Source organism: Lissotriton helveticus, chromosome 12 (genome assembly GCF_964261635.1).
Source record: "Lissotriton helveticus chromosome 12, aLisHel1.1, whole genome shotgun sequence".
Taxonomy (NCBI): domain Eukaryota; kingdom Metazoa; phylum Chordata; class Amphibia; order Caudata; family Salamandridae; genus Lissotriton; species Lissotriton helveticus.
The window spans coordinates 673,005,710-673,030,177 of record NC_136073.1 but is presented as its reverse complement, the minus strand read 5'-3'; the positions used below and the strand labels follow the sequence as shown (position 1 = coordinate 673,030,177).

At 47.8% G+C, this 24,468-nt stretch overlaps 1 protein-coding gene across 1 annotated transcript in view; it reads left to right on the top strand.

Moving 5' to 3' along the window:
• The window catches only part of EDC4 (enhancer of mRNA decapping 4), a 734,765-nt gene that overhangs the window by 396,522 nt on the left and 313,775 nt on the right, over window positions 1–24,468 (top strand). Inside the window, exons 20-21 of the mRNA XM_078670461.1 lie at window positions 23,531–23,680; window positions 24,396–24,450. Coding sequence (XP_078526587.1) covers window positions 23,531–23,680; window positions 24,396–24,450 — 205 coding nt within the window. The remainder of the gene's footprint in view (window positions 1–23,530; window positions 23,681–24,395; window positions 24,451–24,468) is intronic.

Sequence of the window (24,468 nt, the reverse complement as noted above, 5' to 3'; positions counted from 1 at the left end):
GGATTCAGCAGGTTTTCATGCGCTACTTGAGAGGGCAGCGGCCAATCATGATGTGGACATGCATGCTGACCCGATAGAAGAAGACTTCCTTTTCGACACATTCTCAGTCTCTGAAAGGACAGTAAAAACGCTGCCTATGCTTAAGGGAGTCCTCAAGCATGCGGGGGATATCTTTAAGGAGCCTACCAGGGCACGAGTGGTCAATCCACGCATTGAGAAGAAGTACAGACCTGCACCTGCAGACCCCGCATACATTCGGGGACAGTTGCCACTGGACTCTCTTGTGGTCGCCAATGCCAGGAAACGTGCCAACTCCCAGACAACGGGTGAAGCTCCTCCCCCGGATAAGGAGTCCAAAGTGCTAGAGGCAGGGGGCAAAGAGTAGCTGCGCAGGCCGCAAACTTTTGGCGCATTGCCAATACACAGGCACTCTTAGCACGTTACGATAGGGTGCATTACGACACCCTAGAACAGGTTATACAACACCTGCCTCCAAAGTTCCAAGAAGGCACCAAACTGCTTATTGAGGAAGGGAAGCTAATCTCAAACGCAGCCATCAAGTGTGCACTTGACGCCGCAGACACAGCTGCTAGAGCTATCAACACTAGCGTTATGCTGAGACGACAGGCGTGGCTCCGCATCTCGGGGTTTAAACCAGATATACAGACAACCATTCTTAATCAGCCAGTCAATCCTGATAGTCTGTTTGGTCCAGATGTTGACACCACCCTAGAAAAAATAAAAAAAGACACAAACTGCTAAGTCCATGGGGGCCCTCCAGTCGCAACAGTTTCGTGGCAACAATTTTCGTCGCTCAGGTGCACGTGGAGTCACCAGAGGACAAATGGGTCAACAGTCTCAGTTCTCAAAAGGTGGAGCACAATCCTCGTTCCAAAAGCAGAACAAGGGAGGTTACAGAAATAACAGCAACAGAGGTCGCGGCAGAGGAAACAACAGCTCCCGCTCCTCTACCCCAAGCAAACAGTGACTCTCCGTCACTGCCCCCCGACCACTTAACACCTGTCGGGGGGAGACTGCAGCAGTTCCTGCCCGTCTGGAGAAACATCACCACAGACAGGTGGGTGCGACAACTAGTCCAGTATGGTTATTGCCTAGAGTTGAAATCCACTCCACCCAACATCCCGCCAAGGCAAAGGCCTATGTCCGCAGAGCACTTGCTCTTATTGCAGCAGGAAGTGGTGGTGATGCTGCAAAAAGGAGCAATCGAGCTCGTGCCGGTGAGAGAGGAAGGCGCAGGGGTGTACTCCCTGTACTTCCTTATTCCAAAGAAGGACGGATCTCTCAGACCCATTCTAGATCTACGCCCCCTCAACCTGTACATACTGTCAGAACATTTCCACATGCTCACACTGCAGCAGATTCTTCCCTTGCTAAACCAAGGGGACTTCTTAGCAACCTTAGATCTCAAGGATGCTTATTTCCACATTCCACTACACCCGTCCCACAGGAAATACCTCAGGTTCACTATTCAATGCAAGCATTACCAGTTCAAGGTCTTACCCTTTGGAGTCACCACAGCCCCAAGGGTGTTTACCAAGTGTCTGGCGACGGTAGCAGCGCACCTCAGGAGGCAGAACATCCATGTCTACCCCTACCTCGACGACTGGCTCGTGCAAGCCAAGTCGGAACGACAGTGCGCCGCGGACATGTCAACTACAATTCACCTTCTTCACGATCTGGGTTTCTCGCTGAACTACCCAAAGTCGCATCTACAACCAGCACATGTCCGGCAGTTCCTAGGTGCGACGATCAACACCCTGACGGCCATGGCTCAGCCAAACCAGGTCAGGATAGACAGCATGCAGTCTCTGATCCAAAAGTTCAGACCACAACACTCGCTTCCGGCGAGAGTATTCATGCAGTTGATAGGCATGATGGCCTCCTGCATCTTCATAGTCCCTCACGCGCGGTTACATATGCGCCCGCTCCAGGAGTGCTTAGCGAATCAGTGGACACAGGCTCAGGGGCAATTGACAGACCTAGTGTTGGTTACCAGTCGGGCATACGACTCTCTGCATTGGTGGACTCCACACAACCTTTGCAAGGGCCGACTGTTCCAAGAGCCTGTGCCGCAGATTATCCTGACAACGGACGCATCTCTCCAGGGATGTGGAGCTCATCTGCTCACTTACACAGTGCAGGGACTATGGACGACGCGGCAGCAAAAGATGCACATCAACTATCTAGAACTGATGGCAATCTTCATGGCGATCAAGTCCTTCATTGTACATCTGTGCAACAAGGTAGTGTTAGTCCGGACGGACAACATGACTGCGATGTACTACATTCAAAAGCAGGGAGGCACCCACTCGCCACAGCTGTCTCATCTGGCTCAGAGCATGTGGAAGTGGGCCATTCAGAGGAACATTTTCCTCATGGCAGAACACCTCCCAGGGAAGGACAACCAGATGGCGGATCTGCTCAGCAGGTACAGCCATCAAATGCATGAGTGGGAGATACACCCATCTGTCCTCCACCCGTACTTCCAGCAGTGGGGTCATCCGGAGATAGACCTGTTTGCCACAAAAGAAAACGCAAAATGCCAACACTTTGCCGCCAGGTTCCCTCACCCACAGTCGCAGGGGAATGCGATATGGATGAACTGGTCAGGCAAATTTGCGTACGCTTTTCCGCCAGCCCCTCTGATACCGCTGGTCGCAAGAAAGCTAAGGCAACACGCGATGACTCTCATCCTAGTTGCTCCAACGTGGGCGCGCCAGGCTTGGTACACCACGTTCCTCGAACTCTCAGTGGTGCCGCATCAAAGACTGCGCCTCACGCCCAGTCTTTTGACGCAGAACCATGGAGAAATTCAGCATCCAGATCCGCAACAGCTCAACCTGGCGATCTGGCTCCTGAAGTCCTAGAGTTTGGATACCTTAACCTACCTCCAGAATGCATGAACATCATCAAGGAGGCAAGGAAGCCAACTACCAGAGCATGCTATGCTGCGAAATGGAAGCGTTTTGTCATTTACTGTACAGCCAATGACATCAACCCGCTAGATGCATCTATCCCCAACATCATTTGCTATCTGTTGCATCTTTACAAGTGCAATCTAGCGTACACTTCCATTCGGATACATCTATCCGCCATAGCGGCTTATCTTCAAAACAGGCAGCATCTCTCTGTCTTCAGAGTGCCCGCCATTAAAGCCTTCCTTGAAGGTCTGAAACGAGTCATTCCCCCAAGAACACCGCCAGCTCCGGTGTGGAACCTCAATGTCGTTCTCACCAGACTGATGGGACCGCCATTTGAGCCACTGCACTCGTGTGAACTCCAGTTCCTTACGTGGAAAGTGGCTTTCCTGGTAGCTATTACGTCTCTGAGGCGTGTCAGTGAGCTGCAAGCGCTCACAATCCAAGAGCCATTCATTCAAATTCATCCAAATAGGGTAGTGCTACGCACTAACCCCAAATTCCTTCCGAAGGTGGTGTCACAGTTTCATCTAAACCAAACTATTGACTTGCCAGCATTCTTTCAAAACCCGCAAACGGTGGCAGAAAGAATGCTCCATACCTTAGATGTACGGAGGGCGTTGATGTACTACATAGACAGAACACAACCCTTTAGAAAGACAAAACAACTTTTTGTTGCCTTCGCACCACAACACAAAGGCAACCCTATTTCCAAAGCAGGGATAGCCAGATGGATTGTTAAGTGCATCCAGATATGTTATCAAAAGGCCAAGCGCACTTTAACAATACCCCCAAGGGCGCACTCCACACGCAAACTGGGGGCATCCATGGCTTTCCTAGGGAACATTCCTTTAGAGGATATTTGCAGAGCAGCCACGTGGGTTACACCACACACCTTTACAAAACACTACTGTGTTGATGTGCATTCCAAGCAGCAAGCTGCTGTAGGACAGGCTGTTCTCAAAACACTTTTTCAGGTTTCTGCAGCTGGCACGGGCAACCGCCGCTGATGGAGGGACTGCTATGTATTCTATGCTAAGATATGAATTTAGCAGCCCACATGCCTCGAACTGAATATGCTACTTACCAGTATGCATCTGTTCTTGGCATGTAGGGCTGCTAACATTCATATCGCCCGCCCTCCTCCCCGGTGCCTGTCGCAGCTGCAGATACACTATTGTATTTATTCATTAGCATGGACATCCTTTACACTTTTCACTCCATCTCCTGCCACAATGGCGAAAAACAATCTGGGGATGGAGCCGATGCCCATGCGCACTGTAGTCCAGGGGAGGAGCCACCTATCTCAGGATACTTCGAAGACTCTTCCAGGACAACAATGTGCGATCATCCGGACCCAACACTAGGCGGCGATCTAATGCTAAGATATGAATGTTAGCAGCCCTACATGCCAAGAACAGATGCATACTGGTAAGTAGCATATTCATTATCCCATCCCCCCAAAACTCATACCCTCCCTGAACCCTAAAATTACGCCCCCTGGCATCCCAAAACCCACACACAACCTGAACCCTAAAATTACCCCCTAGCACCCCAAACCCCATACCCACCCTGAACCCTAAAATTACCCCTGCCCCCCCAAACTCATACTTGCCCTGAACCCTAAAATACCCAGCACCCATAACCCATACCCACCCTGACCCCTAAAATTGTCCCCCTGGCACCCCAAAACCTATACCCGCCCTGAACCCTACAATTTCCCCTTGCACCCCAAAACCCGTACCCGCCCTGAACCCTAAAATTACCCCCCTGGTACCTCAAAACCCATACCCACCTTGAACCCTAAAATTATCCCCCTGGCACCCCAATCCTTAACCCACCGTGAACCTTAAAATGACTCCCTGGCACCTTAAAACTCACACCCACCCTGAACCCTCAAGTTACCCCCGGCACCCCAAAAGCTGAACACTACATTCTGATTGTGTATCGTGCCGTCTCCCTGCTCAGAAAGGATCTGCTGGTCCGGATTTTCTTGCCCTGGTCCGGTTCTGCTCGCCCTTCTCTGGAGCTGTCTGCCTGCCCTGTCCCTCTTCCGGACCCACCGAGCCTGCCTCTGTGCACACTGCCTGGACCTACTCTGTCTGGCCTGGTTCTTTCTCCTTTGGACCCGCTTTCTTCACTGGCGGAGTTAGGACACAGGTCTCACTTCTCTGAAGCTGCTCTCCCTCACCCAGACCCCCCACTCCTCCTCCACTTGTTCTCTCATCTTCCTTCCTCCCTACTTCTCGGTCTCTCTTTCCCCACTGCTTCTCTCTCACTATCCCCCCCCCCCTCTTCGTTCACTCTCACCCCCCACCGTATCCGTCTCCCGACCCCACCAAGTCTTCCTCTGTCGCCCCTCTCACTTCCTCCTCCTCATGTCGGTCTTAGGGAGCCCGGGGCCCTCTCTGAAAATGCGAGCTGGAGGTGACGTTCAGTGTGAAAGCACCAAGGTGTGAACTGGGAGAAGAGGCGGGGGAGAGGGTGGGCGGCAGGTAGATGGTCAAAGGGGGCACTGGCTCTCAGAGAGGTGAGAAGGGGCGGGGAGCAGCCTGAGGACAAAAACAACACCAGAGAAAGAGGCAGACGCTCCGCAAGGAGCCTAGTGTAAACTGAAGAAACGTACACTTCTTAGCACTACAAAGCAGCCGAAGGGCGCCTTTCACTAGAGCCAAGAACCTGACCCATCGTGAACAAACAGCAGCCACCGTAGAAACCAGTGGTGTCATGAAAACAACAAAGGACAGAGAGACAGACGACTGCCGCTGAAACCTGGAAGTACAATTTACACCTTTAACAAAAGGCAATTACTGATGCAAGCACCACACGCCAGAACACTATAATTATATAATAATAATTATTATTATAATAATAATAATCCACATTTGTAAAGCGCACAATCACCCATAAGGGTCTCTAGGCGTTGGGGGCCGTCGGGAAGATTAAGCAAGCTATTGCCGAAAGTCACATGGTGCTGGGCTAATCTGCCGCCGCTGCTGGGGATCGAACCATGATCCCCAGATTCCGGAGTCAGTCGCCCTAGCCGCGGCGCAACACCTCTTTCATAAATCTCCAATCAATGCCCACCTGAGAGTGAATAAAAAGATGAGCAGCAAACTAAGGCAGTGACTGACGGACACTATGCTGGTCCTATCGTACTTTGCCCTATTGATACTTACCAGTCACTCCAGCGCGGAAGAATTCCTTATTGATTGCTACTCTGACCACCCCGATGTACCTCACTGTCTTGCGTAGACTAATATGTTTTGTCGGACAAAATGAAAACATTTTTTTTTAAATCTGTGTTTTACGTTATGCAGCTATTGTCCTTGTAAGTTTCTCCCAGAGAAAAGGGGTGGTTTCCTTCCACAAGGATGATATGGACTGTGTGCACCCACACCCTCTTCCTGCAAAGCTAGCCCCTCCTTGACCCGGCAACCAACAGCGCTCCAGTATGCAACAGCTATTGTACATGTTGTGATCAGCAGGTTCCTTGGTTTCCAGCTACACTGAGAAATGGTTGTTGTGCGCAACGCTGACCCTGGAACATCTGATTGGTTCCCATCGCAGACCTGAGGTACTTGAAGCACCTGCTGCGCTTCTAGGTTAACTTAATATTGGATTCCACAAGCAGAAGGCAGCAGAAGGCCCAGTGGAAGCAGGGAAGCCCCTGAGGAGCACATATTTTCCAACCAGGGCATTTCAAGTGGTGAAGGAACAGGCTGAATATTAAGCGCTACAAACCGACTAGCTTGCCAGAGGTTTCTAACAGGGATCAATAAATATAGACGCGAATCCAATCTATATTTTAGAGTGACATGTCCAGCCGGACAAAGGTCATTCAAGTTTACTCGATAAACAAGTATCCAACATATAACAAGAATACCTTCCACAATGCCCCTGTGAGGTACACAAGCCTGTGCCCAACACTTGCGGGGTAAGTACAGGTGAAGAAGTGATAGAGAGAGTTTAAAGGCAAAACAACGTTTTTCTGCTTACACATTCATTGCACAGAAAATATCAAGTTGCACCATTACATTAATTTAACAATCAAATATGTTTGTATAAGGTGCATGAGCGAGTCGACGGCGTTTCGGTTCCCCTAAAGGATAATTGGAACCATCATCAGGACAAAAACAAATTATTTGCCTTATAGCACTAAACCTCAAATTGCCTAAAGGAAATAGGGAAAGAGTAAGAAAAATGACATTTAAAAAAACAGGACAATAACATTTAAATTTCATGAAGTGACTCTTGGTGCAGGGTGTAACAACATACTCCTTCCATGCAGAGTGAAGTTATTACGCCGTTTTCTATAGGTGAAAAATCGGTGTCGGCTATAAAAATAAGAATCTAGTTCCATCTGTCAGTCTGACGTGACCCGGGGATTTTTAGCGCGAATACTACCATGCAATACGTAGTGAACAGGCACGTTTGAGCAAAGTGAGCACGGTGCTTGGGAGCTGCAGTGCCTATTTAGGACAGTGAGGGGAGACGGAAACACTAGAATCGCATGCTTACCGAGGCAGTACAAAAATGGACCCATGCGAGTCAATGCTCAGTATGGTCCGGTCCAGCAAGCCTCTACAATTCAAAAAATCTGAATGTTAGAGGTCAGGCATCTTTATGCCGGTTAAGGGTCTAAAAAGTGAAGAGCGAACTGAGGCCAGTCTTACCGAATGAAGGGCTGCCGGGGTCCGTGTTACTCAGTCGCAACCGGACGGCGCCAGGGTAAGCCTGTGGGAGTCAGGAAACGTATTAGGATCCGACCCTCGAACTGTCTAACAAAGTAAGGGGCAGAGCCAGGCTGTAAGGCTTACCTGAATCGGCGTTCATGGAGGTATTCCCTGGCGTGCTGTTGTGCTCAAACCAGGAAGTAAAGAAGGGGCGGGTGTATCGTGATTGGCCAGTGCTCGTGAGGGAACAGTCATAGAGATAAACAAGGGGTGCCTGGTGCGGGAGCCATCTTAGGTGAAGTGATATCCATGCACAGTGACATTTCAGAATCCATACTTTACAAGAAACGTTTCTGGAACAATAAAGTGTGCGGCACTAATTCCAAAGTTTTGAAAAATAAGTCTGATCAGTCTAAATTAGAGCAGTCCATTCCTCTTGAAGATTCAAGCCCGAATTCAGGCTGTCTGTCTATTCTATGTCCATGCAACTTAATATATGTGGGCCAGACAAAACAAAAGATTAAACAACGGATATCCCAGCATCGGAGCCGCATCAGGTGCAAAACTGCAAATGCACCCCTGGTTGAACATTTTGAAAGCAGAGGGCACACTGAAAATGAAATTCGCTGGATGGTCATTACACAAATCCGAATACCACCAAGAGGGGGCGACCTATCGCGCCTGCTGAACAGAGAAGAATTAAAATGGATATTGAAGACAGACAGCCTGAATTCTGGCTTGAATCTTCAAGAGGAATGGACTGCTCTAATTTAGACTGATCAGACTTATTTTTCAAAACTTTGGAATTAGTGCCGCGCACTTTATTGTTCCAGAAACGTTTCTTGTAAAGTATGGATTCTGAAATGTCACTGTGCATGGATATCACTTCACCTAAGATGGCTCCCGCACCAGGCACCTTTTGTTTATCTCTATGACTGTTCCCTCACGAGCACTGGCCAATCACGATACACCCGCCCCTTCTTTACTTCCTGGTTTGAGCACAACAGCACGCCAGGGAATACCTCCATGAACGCCGATTCAGGTAAGCCTTACAGCCTGGCTCTGCCCCTTACTTTGTTAGACAGTTCGAGGGTCGGATCCTAATACGTTTCCTGACTCCCACAGGCTTACCCTGGCGCCCTCCGGTTGCGACTGAGTAACACGGACCCCGGCAGCCCTTCATTCGGTAAGACTGGCCTCAGTTCGCTCTTCACTTTTTAGACCCTTAACCGGCATAAAGATGCCTGACCTCTAACATTCAGATTTTTTGAATTGTAGAGGCTTGCTGGACCGGACCATACTGAGCATCGACTCGCATGGGTCCATTTTTGTACTGCCTCGGTAAGCACGCGATTCTAGTGTTTCCGTCTCCCCTCACTGTCCTAAATAGGCACTGCAGCTCCCAAGCACCGTGCTCACTTTGCTCAAACGTGCCTGTTCACTACGTATTGCATGGTAGTATTCGCGCTAAAAATCCCCGGGTCACGTCAGACTGACAGATGGAACTAGATTCTTATTTTTATAGCCGACACCGATTTTTCACCTATAGAAAACGGCGTAATAACTTCACTCTGCATGGAAGGAGTATGTTGTTACACCCTCCAAGAGTCACTTCATGAAATTTAAATGTTATTGTCCTGTTTTTTTAAATGTCATTTTTCTTACTCTTTCCCTATTTCCTTTAGGCAATTTGAGGTTTAGTGCTATAAGGCAAATAATTTGTTTTTGTCCTGATGATGGTTCCAATTATCCTTTAGGGGAACCGAAACGCCGTCGACTCGCTCATGCACCTTATACAAACATATTTGATTGTTAAATTAATGTAATGGTGCAACTTGGTATTTTCTGTGCAATGAATGTGTAAGCAGAAAAACGTTGTTTTGCCTTTAAACTCTCTCTATCACTTCTTCACCTGTACTTACCCCGCAAGTGTTGGGCACAGGCTTGTGTACCTCACAGGGGCATTGTGGAAGGAATTCTTGTTATATGTTGGATACTTGTTTATTGAGTAAACTTGAATGACCTCTGTCCGGCTGGACATGTCACTCTAAAATATAGATTGGATTCGCGTCTATATTTATTGATACTGCATTTTATCTTTGCATGGGACCACTGTTGTTTTAGAAAATTGTTCCCCGAGGTCCCGAGCAGACTAATTGGGGTCCCTTGTTGTTATAAAAAATCTAACAGGGATCAAGGCACAACATTTCCTATCCTAAGGGCACCAACGTAGTTTTAATAAGTAGTCCATTGTGCTGCTCTTTACTTCTGTTACTGGACCCAGTACCCGAAGTATCCTGGAAATCTTCCTGTCCTGAGGTGTGGGGTGTTAGTTACAACTTGTGGTGCCCCCTGCCTAGAAGGTCTATGTATGCGAAGGATCTCAGAATAGGGGTCCTCAATTATGCAAATCTCATAACCACCACATTTAGACCTTACATTCTTCTAAGCACCTACTGGCTATTTAATTGGCTGCCTGTGTCGAATGTATACAAAAGCAAAACACGTGTTATGGCCATTTACAATGCTTTACTGTGATTAAGAACAACTGTGAACAGATGGACAGAAAAAGAGATTCAGCCCAAAGTTGAAAAAGGATTGATGGGTGGCCTTTTTTGTCGTGTTACAAAGTACCTAATTATGGATTCTCGACCTTTTGTACTGTATTTTTGGTAATTAGAGAAGGGGATGATACATGAAAATGAAACGGATGTTTCTACAACCATTTTTACTATATACCTCACAAATTACATTTACCCCTTGTACTGGTGTTACTTAACTTGGTTACCTTTATCAAGCTCAAGCAGTCTTGGAGCACGTATTGCAATTCTAACATTAGGTCAGAGTGGAAGTTCGAACTGCTTGAATGAGTATGGGGTTAGTGGGGCAGCGATGACCGCTGCCCCACTAACCCCATACTCATTTCTGTGTCATTGCATGACTCCCGAGTTTTACTGTTTTTTCTCTCTGACCGTGTCATATTGACGACAGTGCGGGCTCAGACTCTAGTGCACAGGTTGGGAGACCCTTAAGTGTGCATGAGGCACTGCTCTCGTTTTGGGGCCCGCCAGTGGTGAGAGGTAGCTGCGAAAAATGGCTCTGCCGTCGGCGGCCAGATGCTTTCCTCACTTTGTCTGTCTACGGTCCTCACAGAGGTCTGAACTCCCTGAGGCCACATTCACCATACAAGCGCAGCCACATCATCTTAGTCTAGAGCACACGGGTAAGGCAGGCCCAGCCTTACTCCACTAATCACACTCTACGCTGTGAGTAGAATATGTGGCACTCAGCAGGGATACCCTAACAGCAGGGCCACTGTAATTATGAGGCAGGGAGGGTCACATAAAGCGGCAGGGTTCAGTGAATTATGCGTCAAGAAAAAGCAAATTATGTGGCACATTTTGTGATAGTATAACTTAATTTTGTCATTTTTAAACTCGTTAACACTGTTTGGGCATTAGTTGCACCTCATTAGTACTAGTTAAACACCCAAGTATAGCATCAAGCTACAGAAAGTTGATCAGTCAACCTTTGCAAAGGACTTTCAACTGCCCGGCAACATGTGTTGCTGCATTTTTACTAACTTTTGAACCGTTTGAGCTAGAATCAACTTTTTTCTTAAACTCTGCAGATTATGTGGCAAATATTGGATTATGCAACAAATGCAGGAAATATACAATTATGCAAAAATCGACACACAATTGCATAATTCCAGTGGCACTGCCTATCAGTCACATGGATGTAAACTTTCTGCTCTTTGGCTATCTATACCATTGGGCGGAAGAAAACGTTAAGGGACTAAAAAATAACTTTTAAAGAATACATCCCTGATTTTCATGAGAAATCTGTAATGTTTCGGCAATGCAGGCAAGTGCCCAGAACGAGTTGCTCCTACCCTCAATGAGTAAGACTCAGAAGGGCTGTATGATCATTTCTACTCATGGGTACTTCTTAGATATGCCTGCTCGTTGCGCCTCCTCCCTGCTCTGGACTACAGCGGTGACTACACATGGACTCAGCCCCTCTCCTCTTAGCATCCACGCTTCCTAGCCCATCTGCATATCCCCCTCTGTACTGACTTATGCCTAACACTTCATTTCCATTCGTTTTCTGTTTGTGTTATCTTTCTTGATAAATGCAAATTATTAAATCAAAAAACATCCATTGATGTCCACCATTTTATGTCAGAGCGGTGCCTATGTTAAAATATACTCTTTTATTCAAATGTGACTATTCTTTCTGCTTAGTAATTTACTTAACAGCAACTGTTCTAGGCAGTCCATCACTATAATCCAATAATTATTTGAAAAGACTTTGCCTCAATCTTGTTATTGTGTCTGAGCGCGCTATAAAGTCTGAGGTCTCCTGGCGCTTCTGACTAAATTATAAGATGGAGGGGAGGGGGGGCAGAGGGTGCTCAGAAGGATCTAGAAAAGAGCAGTCTCCAGGTGTTGTCTAGATGTGACGTGCGATGAGATGCACAGGAGTTCACCTAGTAGACAGTGCCAAAGGGACGGTGCAGGAAAATGAAGCTTGCGTCTTGTCCTACTGAGCCCTGGGACACAGAGGAGCTTCAGACTAGAACAGAGAGTGCGAGCTGGAGAGGAACAGTGGCTGGAGCACCATGTGTAATGCATAGTGGCATGGGCGTCCCCAGGGGGCAGGGCCGGCTTTAGCGCTGGTGGCACCCAGTGCGACAATGTTAGTTGGTGCCCCCAATGACCACCTCCACCACAGATTCTCTCACTAGCACCCTTTAACAGTGACCAAGTCTCCATAACCACTCTCTCTCAGATGCATTGAATTCGTTATATAGCGCTACTCATACCAGTAATAGTGGCAGAGCACTTTGCGTCACACACAAATTACACAGAGACAATCAATCATACTTGTGAAAATCAGTGTATAGGAAATGTTACATAAGCCAAAGGACTAAAAGTGTAGGCGTCACACGTGTCAGTTCATACTGGTAGGCAGTATAGTTTAGGAGTGCTTGGTGTGGAGAAGCACAAACTCAGAGTCGAAAAAGAAACAGCATAGTTGGGAGTTTTCTTCAATAATAAGAATCCATTTCTACCCAAATGAACCCTTTTTGCAACATTAATCAATGTTCTATACTTAGCAGAGTGTATGCACTTCTATAATGAAAGTTAATACCTCACTATTCTATATATTAGGACTTTAAGTTATAAATTGCAAGTAACAAAAGGATGGCTCTTTTAAAAGCAGTAACCTGCTGATCTATTTACATTAAATGCACTCTGTAATCTACTTGGAACACGTTCTTTGCAGTAGGCACATTAACCCTCTCTACTACCTTCACATAAGTCAAAAACCTCAACTGCACAAAACTCTGGTCTCTTGCCAGAAAGAACATTAATCACAGGACTTATCTTGACATTTTTATGAGGCCTGTTAATTGCAGGAGGAAAGGAAACTCCCTCCTTCGGGGAATGCTCGCCTTGTTGTTGCTCCATTCTTGACTTTTATTGGCACTTCTGCATCCCTGGTCTCCAGTGTGGGGTTCGCTTGTGCTTCTTCTTCCCTTTGTTACTTGCACTTCTGTCTTTATCAGTCCTTGGGGTTGAAGTGCCTTGTCTGGTCTTGACCTTGGCTTTCGGGAGATTTTCTCCCTGCTGGTATTGTCTGAGGTTGAATGGTCATTGCTCTCCGTTCTGACCTTGGTGTCACTTTCTGTTCCCGGCGGTGGCTGCAGACTTCTTGGTCTGCTGTGTATTTTTCACATGCTTCTGCCCCGGGGAGGCTGTTGTATTTGTTTGCAGGATTGCTTTCCAGTAGCGGTGCCCTGTTCTTTCATTCCAGATCTTGGTGCCCAGTACCTGGCTCTATTCTGGATGGTGCTGTTCCTCACCCTTTGTTTCTTTCCCTTCTGTTTAGCGGGGTTTTTCGCTCAATGTTCCAGTATTCTCATAGTTTTATTAGTGATGACTCAGCGTTGTGGCTCGGAAAAGTTCTCTGAAGAAAACTGATGTAGGCGCGCCGGGGTGGGACTTATGTATCCTCGGTGACGTCACGGACGACGTCAGGGCGGAGTCATGTGGTGCTGTCCCACCGGCGCGCAGGGATGCTGTGGCAAAAAAGTTTTCCGGATCCAGTCTCACTACTGGGGATAATTCTACGTTAAGGAATCTTCTGCTAGAATCGTCTCTAACAGATACATCGTTACCGAAGGTAAGTAACTCGTACTCCAGGTCTGTATAAGGGCTTCAGCACATAGTGTGCAGAGCTGAAAGCAGAAATGACAGGATCTTGCAGCAAATGGTATTGGTAAAACCGAAGGGAGGAACTATAGTCCTCATTTGCCCTACACTGCAGCGCATAGTGTGTCTATTACATCACAAAGAATTTGTTCTCAGACATCCTTTTTCATGGTTTAAAAATTATAAAGATTCTGCTGCTCTGCTTGAGAATATAACATTATTTTTTCCTAATTGCTTAGTCCTTAAAACTGTGCACCAATCAGATCTGCAGCATCAACTTTAGAAAGTTACATACTTTATCGCCAGTAGTCCAGCCTGAATGTGTTGGTGAGACACACTCCTGCATGCCTACAAGCAATGTAAAACAATCCAACATTAATACAGTATCCATCAGAACTTCTTTTCTTTCAAAAGTGACCTCAAATGTGCATAAGGTAAACAATGTTAACTTCCAACCTTCAGTTTTCACAAATCCACTCCCTCCATTAGATATCCTTTCTCGATATTGATGTACTTAATTGTAAAAGTTTAGAAGAAAAAACTTCTCTATGTAGGTTGAGGCTGTCTGACTGTGCTTGATGCTATCAAAACCACAAAGGGGAGAGTAGAGGTAGAAAGTCAAGGGACCTGTCCTCCACGGTTCAATACAAATAATCAAAATAGGTACCCTCTATAGCCAGGAGAAGTAAGGGATAGAAATAGTATTACCTTGCAGAAAAACAACAGAAAAAGAAAAATCTTTTCTTTTCCATAAAACCCTCACCCACCTGGGTTTCCCCTTGGTGGCATGCTTTTTCATAGGGTCCATCCCTGCCCTCTGCGGACAGGGGCGTGCTAAGACCTATGAATGTGTTGGAGAACTAATTTTGTAAAATATAGGCGTGTCCTTATACACCTAACAACTTATGGTGAATCAGAAGGGAGTTGGTTTATTATGCAAAAGTAGAAAGTTAAGTTAAAAATACCGGTTTCGTGGGTCCAAAAATTGTTTTTTTATTTTTTACCCCAAAAAGGTATGCTAAAATCTGCGGACGCGTGGAAAGACTCAAGGTTTTATTACCTAATGTTTCCCTTGGTGGTCAACTAGTTTCATGCCTATCCCCAAAGCATTTCATCAGGACTTAGAAAGGAGAAAATTATGTTCCTACTGCAAGTGTTATTATAAACACAATATTAATAAAAATACAAAATAAACATACAGCACCTAATTGATTTATGATAAATCAAAAAAGACTGAAAATGTGACCATCATTAGGCCTCATGAGTCCATCGAGGAGTTTAAAGGAGGGACGTCTGTAGTCAAACCTTCATCACCAAGGCTACTCCCTCACAGTGGACCTCTCCGCTCGGTCTTCGTCACTCAAGTCCTTGTGTAAGTGTAAAAACACAGTCAACGTGGGATTCTACTTCCTTGTTTCACTCATTTGACTGAACGGGCTCAGTGGCAGTAGCAGCACCCTTCTCAATCTTGCTCCGGAGGTTGGTCGACTGCGCAGCCGATTCTGCAGTATTTTCATGCACAGCCCGAATTTCTTCAACCTTCAGCCATGCCGCATCAGATCGAAAGGTTTTATGCAGCCATGCTCCACCTCTTTGGATCCCTGCTGACTCCCTCTGGTGTGCATGTGAGACCTAATGAGCCGAGAGGAGTTTCGCTTGGAATATCTCTAACAGGTTTCTTAGAGCCAGTTAGACCTTCCGCGTTTACCTTCCCTCCAGCTCTAGTTCTGACTTCATTGCCACAGCAAGGGTCATGTCCACGATGATGCATACTTTGCTGTCTGAAGAAGTGGCCCGATTGTCCTCTACGATGCTGGCACAACCTTGGCCAACGTCCCGCCTGAATCTGCCCAAGGCGCTGCTTCCACACTTGACTTACACCAACCTAGGCAACATTAGCTCCATTCCTTTTTTGGGATTGACTCGAATAAGGATTATGATTCTGGGCAATGTGTTCGCTCAGACCTACCAAGATGACAGCTGGTACGAGGACTTACAGGTGGCTAGAAGCCTCAATACCTCCCCAGAGACAGCTCTTTTTTTCGCCTCCTCAACCGGCCCCAGAAAAGTTTGCTTCGTACGCTACGGTGATGCAGAGGGCGACTGAATTAGTTGACCTCCTGCTCCCCACCTTTGAGGTTAAAACAAAAGCCTTAACGGACATCCTCCAACTAGGCCTAACATCTCCTAAACCACTCCATACATTTAACAAGGCAATGGCAGATAACTTATTGGGGGCATGGGCCATACCCTGCTCTGCCCCTTAACTCAGTAGGCAAATTGTCAGGTGTCATTTTACTGCTCCAGGCATCCGGACTTTTGGGACTCAGTGGTACAAGTCTTTCCTGGTGTGCTCCAAGACCTTTGCCCTGTACTTTCACAGGTGATCAAACATGGTTGTCATGCTGCCAAGTACATGATTTGTTGTGTTTTGAACACCACCAGTTCCATCTGTCAGGCCTATGGCCATGCGCGCCTGTAATGAACTGGGTTCTCTGGCAAAGTCCTGTCCATTTCGGTGTACATATCCTTTGATGGGGTCTTAGCCTTTTGAAGGGGACAGCTGATTCCAAGCTCGAGCACTTTGAGAGCAGGGCTACCGCTCACTCTCTGGACCTTGCTGCCCAGTCTTGCCAGCTGTATCAGTTCCACAGTTCCTTTGGCCGAGGTGCCCCTTTCCGTCAACCCATCCAGTCTCCGCATGGATCCCAAGTGATCTGATTGAGACATCTAGCCGCAGATTCCTTAACTTAGAATATCCCCAGGCATCGGACTGGATCTGGATTTTTTTTTGCAGCAGCACCTCTGGGCGCTGGGGGGCGGCGTGACATGTACGTGACATCAGCGAGGTCATATAAGTACCTCCCTGCGCACTGATGTCAGTTTCCTCCTTTTCCGCGTGCAACGCGTATCCGGAGAAAGCAGTTCCTCTGGCCTGTTTTCAGGCTTCTTTTGACACTTCGCGTCTGGAACAGTGTGCAATTAATCGGTCTATAAAACGTGTACCTCCTGTTTGCGGTAAATGTCAGCGACGGACCCACATCTTATATGTATGTAGTGTTGGGTTGAACACCACGACTCGACGGATTGCGACGCCTGCCAACACCTCAAGCCGAAGTCCCGGCGGGAGCTCCGGATGAAGCTTCTTTCGGCTCGCCTGTCCCGGTTGAAGTGGCTCGTTCTCTGGCCTCCTCATCGCCGGCAGGACCCTCTGGTTTCCAGTTGCGCCGTCGATCGCCCTCTGGGGCCCGGAGACGTTGTTTGCCCCTTAAGGCTAAGTCGCGGCGCATGTCGTTGAGGTCCTCGACCACACTTTCATCTGTTGTCAGGGGCACTAGTTCCCGGAACCCTCCGGACGTGCACCCCCTGCAGTCTCCCCTCCCCTATCCGCCCTATTCGGGCTTGGGGGCGACTTGGACCCAGATGGAGGCCTATGCCGCGGCTCTGCAGACCTCCCTTGGGTCCTCTCCTGTCCCTGGGGCGTCCTCGGGGCCTCTGCTTCTTACTGGGTCCCCGACGGATTCGCCGGTGGGTTCACCCCTGGCGCCACATAAGCGCTTTGCCTTCCAGGGACGAAGGAGATATGGTGTCGCAAGGTATGGCCCGGCTAGGTCCCCCTCTATGACCCATAGCACCCCTGACGTGCTGCATAGTCCAGTGGGGCTCCCTGTGGCGTTGCAGGTGGTTGCTGGTGCTCAAAGCCTTGCTCCAAGCACACCTCTGCCTTCTGGGCAGGCGGCCGCCTGACCGGAGCTGGGGTGGGCGCAGTTCTGGTGCCATAAACGTGCCTCCCCGGCTCCGACTCCGCTTCTTACTTCGGAGTCGGAGCCTGTTGTAGTTTAGGCTGAGTCAGCGCCTGTGCGGGACCGGAGGCTTTCCTCCCCGGCGCCATCCCTTTCTTTGGAAGCGGAGCTTGGCGTGGTGGACGTGGAATCGGCGCCGGACAAGGCCGACTCTGCGCCGGATGGAGCCGAGTCTGCGTCGGACGAGGCACGATCGGCGCCGACCAAAGTCGTTTTGGCGCTGCATCGTCCGGCGACGCCAGATATATACTTGCCTGTGCCTCCCTTTTGTGGACCCGGCAGTATCCCTGCCTCCTCAGGAGCCCCTGGACCTGGCAGGCTCCCCGGCTCCTCAGGAGCCCAATCAGGACCCCAATTTGTCAATGGGGCTCCCTTCCTTTGGGCATTGGTCGCACCCTCAGCGTCTTGGAAGGCTTAGTTTACAGCCCTCATGTACCAGAGGGCTACCGAGGCTGGTGCGGCTTATCTGATAGAGACGTCTAGCCGCAGATTCCTTAACGTCGTCCATGGATGTGACGTCAGCGGAGCCATATATGCCCCGCCCTGGCGCGCCAAAATCAGTTTTCTTCTTTTCCGTGTCACGACTCAGATCCTGCAAACCAGCAGTTACTGGCCTAGTTTTGGGCCTTTTAAGCACCATTGGTGTCGTACCGGAACAGTGTGAAATGCCCTCCGGGTTCAAAGCCTGTGAGGCCTGTGCGCGTCAGATGTCTGGCACTGACCCACACCTTATTTGTATGTGGTGCCTTGGTGTGCACCACGATTTCAAAGAATGTGGCGACTGTCAACAGATGAAGCTGACGTCCCTACTGGAACGCTGTATAAAGCTGTTGGCCGCACGGCTGTCTGGCCCAGCTTCTTCTCGACGCTGCTCTCCCTCTCCAGAGGGGGCTTGTTCCCGAGGCCACTCCCGCGACCTGCGCCATAAAAAAGGTAAGCAGAGCCACCATTGTCCACTGAGGTCCACCTCCCGTAGGCGTGCCTTGTGCCCATTCCTCTCGTAAGGGGTCAGCTAAGGGCGCCCGGAGGTCACCTCCTCAATCCCCTCCTTATCCAGGAGTTGGAGCGACGCCCGCGCAAATGGAGGCCTACACCCGGGCTCTTCGGGCCTACTTCGAGTCCCCCTCTCTCCCTGGTGCGCCTTCGGGCCCCACAAAGGTGGAGGGTACTCAGAACGGGCCCTCGCTGGCGGATCCTTCCCCGACCAGGGCTATGTGCACCGACTCCGGAGCTGAGGCGACGACGTTGGGCTGTGGCCCAGACCGTCCTGGTCGTTCTAGCACATACCGCCAGTCAACGCATAGCCCTGTGCGGACGGCTGAAGCGGCGTCAGCGGCGCCGATCTTCCAGCCGAGCTCCACGTCGGACCTGAAGCCGGGCTCGATGTCCAAACCCACACCCGGCTCTAAGACTGATCCCACATCTGGGGCAGTGCATGATCCGATGCCGGTCGATGTCGAGGTAGCATCCCCAGTGGAGGCCGTCGACGTCCAGTCGACTCCGACTCGCCGCGCCCACTGACGACGCTGTCGACGCATCCACCGCCGTCAGTGTCCGTATGTTAATCGACACCGGCGTTCATCCCTGCGGTTGACCTCCCTCCGGATTCATTGCTTGTGACTCCTCAGCGGTGTTAGGCGACACCGGCATCTGCTGCAGCCTTTACGGAAGCTGCTGCTTGCCCTGGTTGGGGGCCACTGGTGCAGGTCCCTAGTGTGGCATACATCATTACCTGAAGTAACTCGTACTTCAGCAGTAGAGACTGTGGTGCTTTCCTCATGTGCCCTGTGGCCTAAGTTCAGCTTGCCCCCAGCCCGCTTCCCCTTAGCTCACTGCCCCCTGCTCTGCGGTTTCCCCTGCTAAACCTCTTCAGCGTTGCCTTGTAGGTTCATAGAAGTCTGGTGGGAGGCAGAATCCACTGATTTTTACTGGGCTGGCAGGCGATCATGACAGACACGTGGGTGCTAAAGATTGTTCGGAAGGGGTATGCCTTTGCCCTTTTTCTCTTCTCCTCCGTACCCTCTATCATCCCCTCAGTGACTGATGGAGGGCCAGATCGCCATTTTGGGTTAGGATATGCAAGCCCTTATGGCCAAAGGGGCTGTTAAGAGGGTGCTGGTGCCAAAAGTAGGGAGTGGTATTTATTCCTGCTACTTTCCTGTGCTCAAGAAGAACAGGGGTCTTCGGCATATTTTAAATCTGCCACCTTTCAATGCCTTTTTCCAGATGGAGAAATTCAAAATGCTCACCCTTCCGCTGGTCTTGTCTGCTATCGACCCTGGAGTTTGGGTTGTAGCGTTGGACCTGCAGGATGCTTATTTATATATTTCCAACCTGCTGGTTGTTGCTTCCTGCAGTTCGTCATGGGAGAGGAGCATTTTCAGTTTGCTGTGCTCCCCTTTTTATTTCTCACCAGCACCCCTCAGGTGTTCACGAAAGTGATGGCAGTACTCTTTTTGAGGTCAAGGGTCCCGGTCTCACCCTATGTCAGTGACTGGCTGTTGAAGACAGGCTATATCTAGGCAGTCGTCACCCACTTCAAGACTACAAGGGACCTCCGGTTATCTTAATGGTTAACTAGAAACTTTCTGAAGGCACACCTAATGCCTTCTCAGACCCTCCCCTTCATCGGACCCATTCTGGACACAGTTTAGTGCCGTGCCTTTTCCCTGGGAAAGAGAGTCCACAATATTCAGGCTATGATCCCATATCTCAGTCTCTCTCCTGGTTTTCAGTGAAGTCCACTCTGAGGCTGCTGGGACTGATGGCCTCTTGCATCCTGCTGGCCAAGCACCCCATGTGGCATATTTATGTGGGGGTTGAAGTTTCAATGAGTCCAACATAAAGGGGACCGCTCCTACCATGTTCAGGTTTTGGAGGAGGCTGCTAAAGAACTGCAGTGGTGGTTAATGACCTTAATTGGGTTAGTGGCAGAGATTTCACCCTTCCACACCCAGAGCTGACGGTGGTGACTAACGCATCACTTCTGGGTTCTGATGGCCACCTGAGAGAGATCACCATAGGCCTTCTGGTTTCCAGTGGGTTCTGGCTCCACATCAACCTCTGGAGCTGAGGGCCATCCTCTTGGCGTTGAAACCCTCCCTTCTGTTCTTCAAGGGGAGGCTGGTAGAGGTGCTCACGGACAACACCACTGCCATGTGGTACTTCAACATACAGGATGGGGTGGGTTCATGGGCCCTCTGTCAGGAGGCCTTCAGACTCTGCAACTGGCTTAATCACTAAGGAATTTTTCTGTGTGTCACTTCAACAAGGGGAGAGGGGTTGGCCTAACGGCCAAGGCGCTCGACCTCGGACCTGGGGAACTTGGTTCGAGTCTCGGTAACGACGCCAAAAACCCCCTGTGATTCTGGGCAAATCACTTAATCTCCCCGTGCCTTAAAAATGAAAGTGTGTCCTCATGTAACGTAACTGGTGCCATGTAAAGCGCTATGATAACTGATTCGGTTCGGTTCAAGTCCGCGCTATATAAAAACTCTAAAAAAAAAATAAAAAAAAACTTACACTTACTTCTTTCCACACAAACTGGTTCTGTGGAGACGGGCATCCTTCCTGATGAAAGTTGTCATACCGTATTTCTAAGGTGTAAGTGAGACTCTTATTACTTGAACCCCAAGTGAATGCTGAGCTTCTATATAGATTGTACCAAAGACCACCTGGTGGGGGATCAGCTCTTTGCTGTTTTTTTGTCACAAAAAAAAGGCCGGTCTGTGCAGAAGAGAACCATCTCCCGCTGGATTGTGCTCTACATTAAGATCTGTTATGCATTGGCTTAACATCAGCCTCTGTAAGGACTGCATGCTCATTCTACTAGGGCCAAAGCTGCTATCACTGCATTGGCTCACGGAGTACTTATCCTAGATATTTTCCATGTGGCTTTTTTGACGTCCCTCAGTAGATTCATGGAGCATTATTTTCTGGTCAGTCAGCTTCGCTGGGAGGGGCATTTTGTCCATTCCTCCTGCAGAACATTCTGGTTTGAGTCCATTCACAGACACACCTATGGATAGGTATTGTTTTGGTATCTGTTCACTAGGTAAATAATCTGCTGATAGAAGTCTCTATCTGAAGAATAAGTTACCGTCGGTAACACCCTTTCTGGCATAGACCGTATCTATCCGCAGATTCCTCACTGACCCTACTATCTACCCTGTTCTGTAATTGGACTCTATCCACTAATAAGATCCCAAGTCTAGGGAGCAGTACACTGTGTACCAATTTGCTTTTGGGGCCTCTGCATCTGGGTGCGTGATCTGTCTCGAAACCTACTGATGTAAGCATGCTGTTGTGTAGTTTCCTCTAATCAGTAGGAACTGTACGTCTGTGGACTACATAAATTTAGGATGGTGCCAGACTGATTATGTGCACCCCCATAGGATATATTTTCCCCTGGGCCAGCTAGCTTTCAGTGCCACCATTAGCCCCCCTAAAACTGAACAGGGAGCAAGCAGTTCTCACGACCGCTGAACAGGATTCCTCTGTGTCCTCAGGAACCATGGTGACAGCCTTCAAACTTTCGCTCAGTCCTTCATGCTTTCTTTTGCTCATTAAAATATACAAAGAATACATTAAGGGGCGTTTTCAATATTCATTGACTATAGTGATTCTAGTATAGAAAATATGGGTTGCGATGATTAATAGACAAAAATTATGAGTGTCAACACAGTGAATAAAAAAAAAAAGAGTTCCACCATCTTGTTGAGCAGGTTATATATGCATACAGGTAAGAGATTATAACAATCGAGCATACCCCTATGATGCTTACCCTAACCTACATGTCTAGATGTGAATGCATGATCTTCCAAGACAACCCCCATCTGGATCATCCTACACCTTTACCCGGTGGGTAAGAGTGTATGACTCCGTCTTGGTCACAAACTGGACACCCCTCATGGAGATGTCAGTTAGCTGCTAGCCAAAAGCTTCAGCATGCCAGGAACCCTTTGTGATCAGCAGAAGTGTCTCCTCTGATTATGCTTGGAAACAAAAGGGGGTATACAGAAAATTGTCATCAGGCAACCATTGTTTGTGTTCTACAGATAGCTGTGTTGCCATATGAATGTAAATATAAATACATTTGTATTACGCATGTGAGAGGCCTTGCACCTATTGCCAAGGCAGTGTGATAGTATTCTCACAAAGTGTTCCGTGTCAGCAAGGTTGGTGTTTATACGAAACTAGTCCAAGCGTCTCAAATGCAAATGTGTATCAGACATCAGTGTGTCAAAGTGAAGGCAACGTTCGGGAAAAAGATTTTGTACATGTAAGAACGGCACTAATTTCCACCCGGCCCACGACAATGTGGAAGTGATGCCTATAGAGGCCTCACATGACCTAAGCAGAACTGCATCATTGCGGAGCCGTAAGGCACAACATTTCGGTATGCAGAGGTACTGCTGAAACGTTTCCGGATCCAGTCTAATGCCTGGGGAATATCAAAAGATAAGGAATCTGCGGCCGGAAAGTGTCTCTACCAGAAAGAATGCTACCGAAGGTAAGTAACTGATTTGTTTGAAACACTTGAGGTTGACCAATTTCAACATTTTCAATTTAAACACCAACACGAGACATTACGGTGAATAATTTAGATATAGCTATATATACGTCTTGGTTTATTTTTAAATGCTTGCATACTTTATCTAAATAATTTATCATATATAAATGTTTATTTTATAGTATGTTATGGTTTATGAATAAATGTGTCTTAATACACTTCCAATTAAACTGAAACATTTTCATTTTATCATTGTTCTAAGTTCTTGTCATTTTTTTTTAACAAACAGGATAATTTTTACAGAAATGACTATTAAATGTTTTCAGCTCTTTCTCGTGGAATGTATTTGGTTATTACTTTTTTCATGACTTTTCTGCAGTGATCATGATGATGAAGTTGCCAGCATGGCCTCATCTGGAAATTTTGGTTCGAAAGGTGCTGCACAAAGATTACCGGTTAAAGATTGGAAGTCTAAGGTTTCCCCAAGGGCATCACCTAAACTCAGAAGGAAAAGCAAGAAAGATGATGGGTAAGAAAACTGAGGTTCTCTATTGTGTTGGCTGCACTGCTGTGGGCTTTATAGCTCTACTTTAAGAAGTATTTTTTGGACTCACTTATGGGATTTTTTAAGGGCATATGAGATTGCTGTGATGCTGGACAGAAAATCTCCCTTTGGCCTCAAGTCTTAATAGTAACCTGTTATTTGTGACAATGTCTAAATGCTGTAAATTGCTTGGCTAAATTAAAATCCTTTTTCAGCAGTACATTGACTGTGCATCTGTAATAACCGCTGCTTTGAGAACCTATTTTACGCAGCTTTCGTACCAGCTATTTGAACAAATTGTCTGGAATAACTTCATATACCCACAATGACCTGCATCAATTCTGGAAAATAAGCACACAATATTCTTCTCAGCCATTCCTTTGTTAACAACAAAAAGTGAAGAGATTTGGGTGGGGAAAGTAAATGTCTAATGTATATAGGTGTTCAGTACCCCAAAAAATAACTATTTTATGGTCTATCAGATTTGTAGCTGAGATCAGTACTTATGAATTTCGCTGTGTTTTCTGTACCTGGAATTATAGTTGATCTAACGATATAATACTTTATTTAAATTTACTTTCTTCCCTCCCCTTCCTTTCAACGATCTTTCTTCTTGGTAATGTGGGCTATGTTAGGTGTAGACTGCCACAGATGAATGTGGAAGTGGCTGTTTTTACTTTGCATCTTTGTGTGATTTTAGGGAGCTGCCACTATCACCGAGGACATCGGACCACCATCACCACCATCATCACCAGGTTAGTTTTTTCAAACCA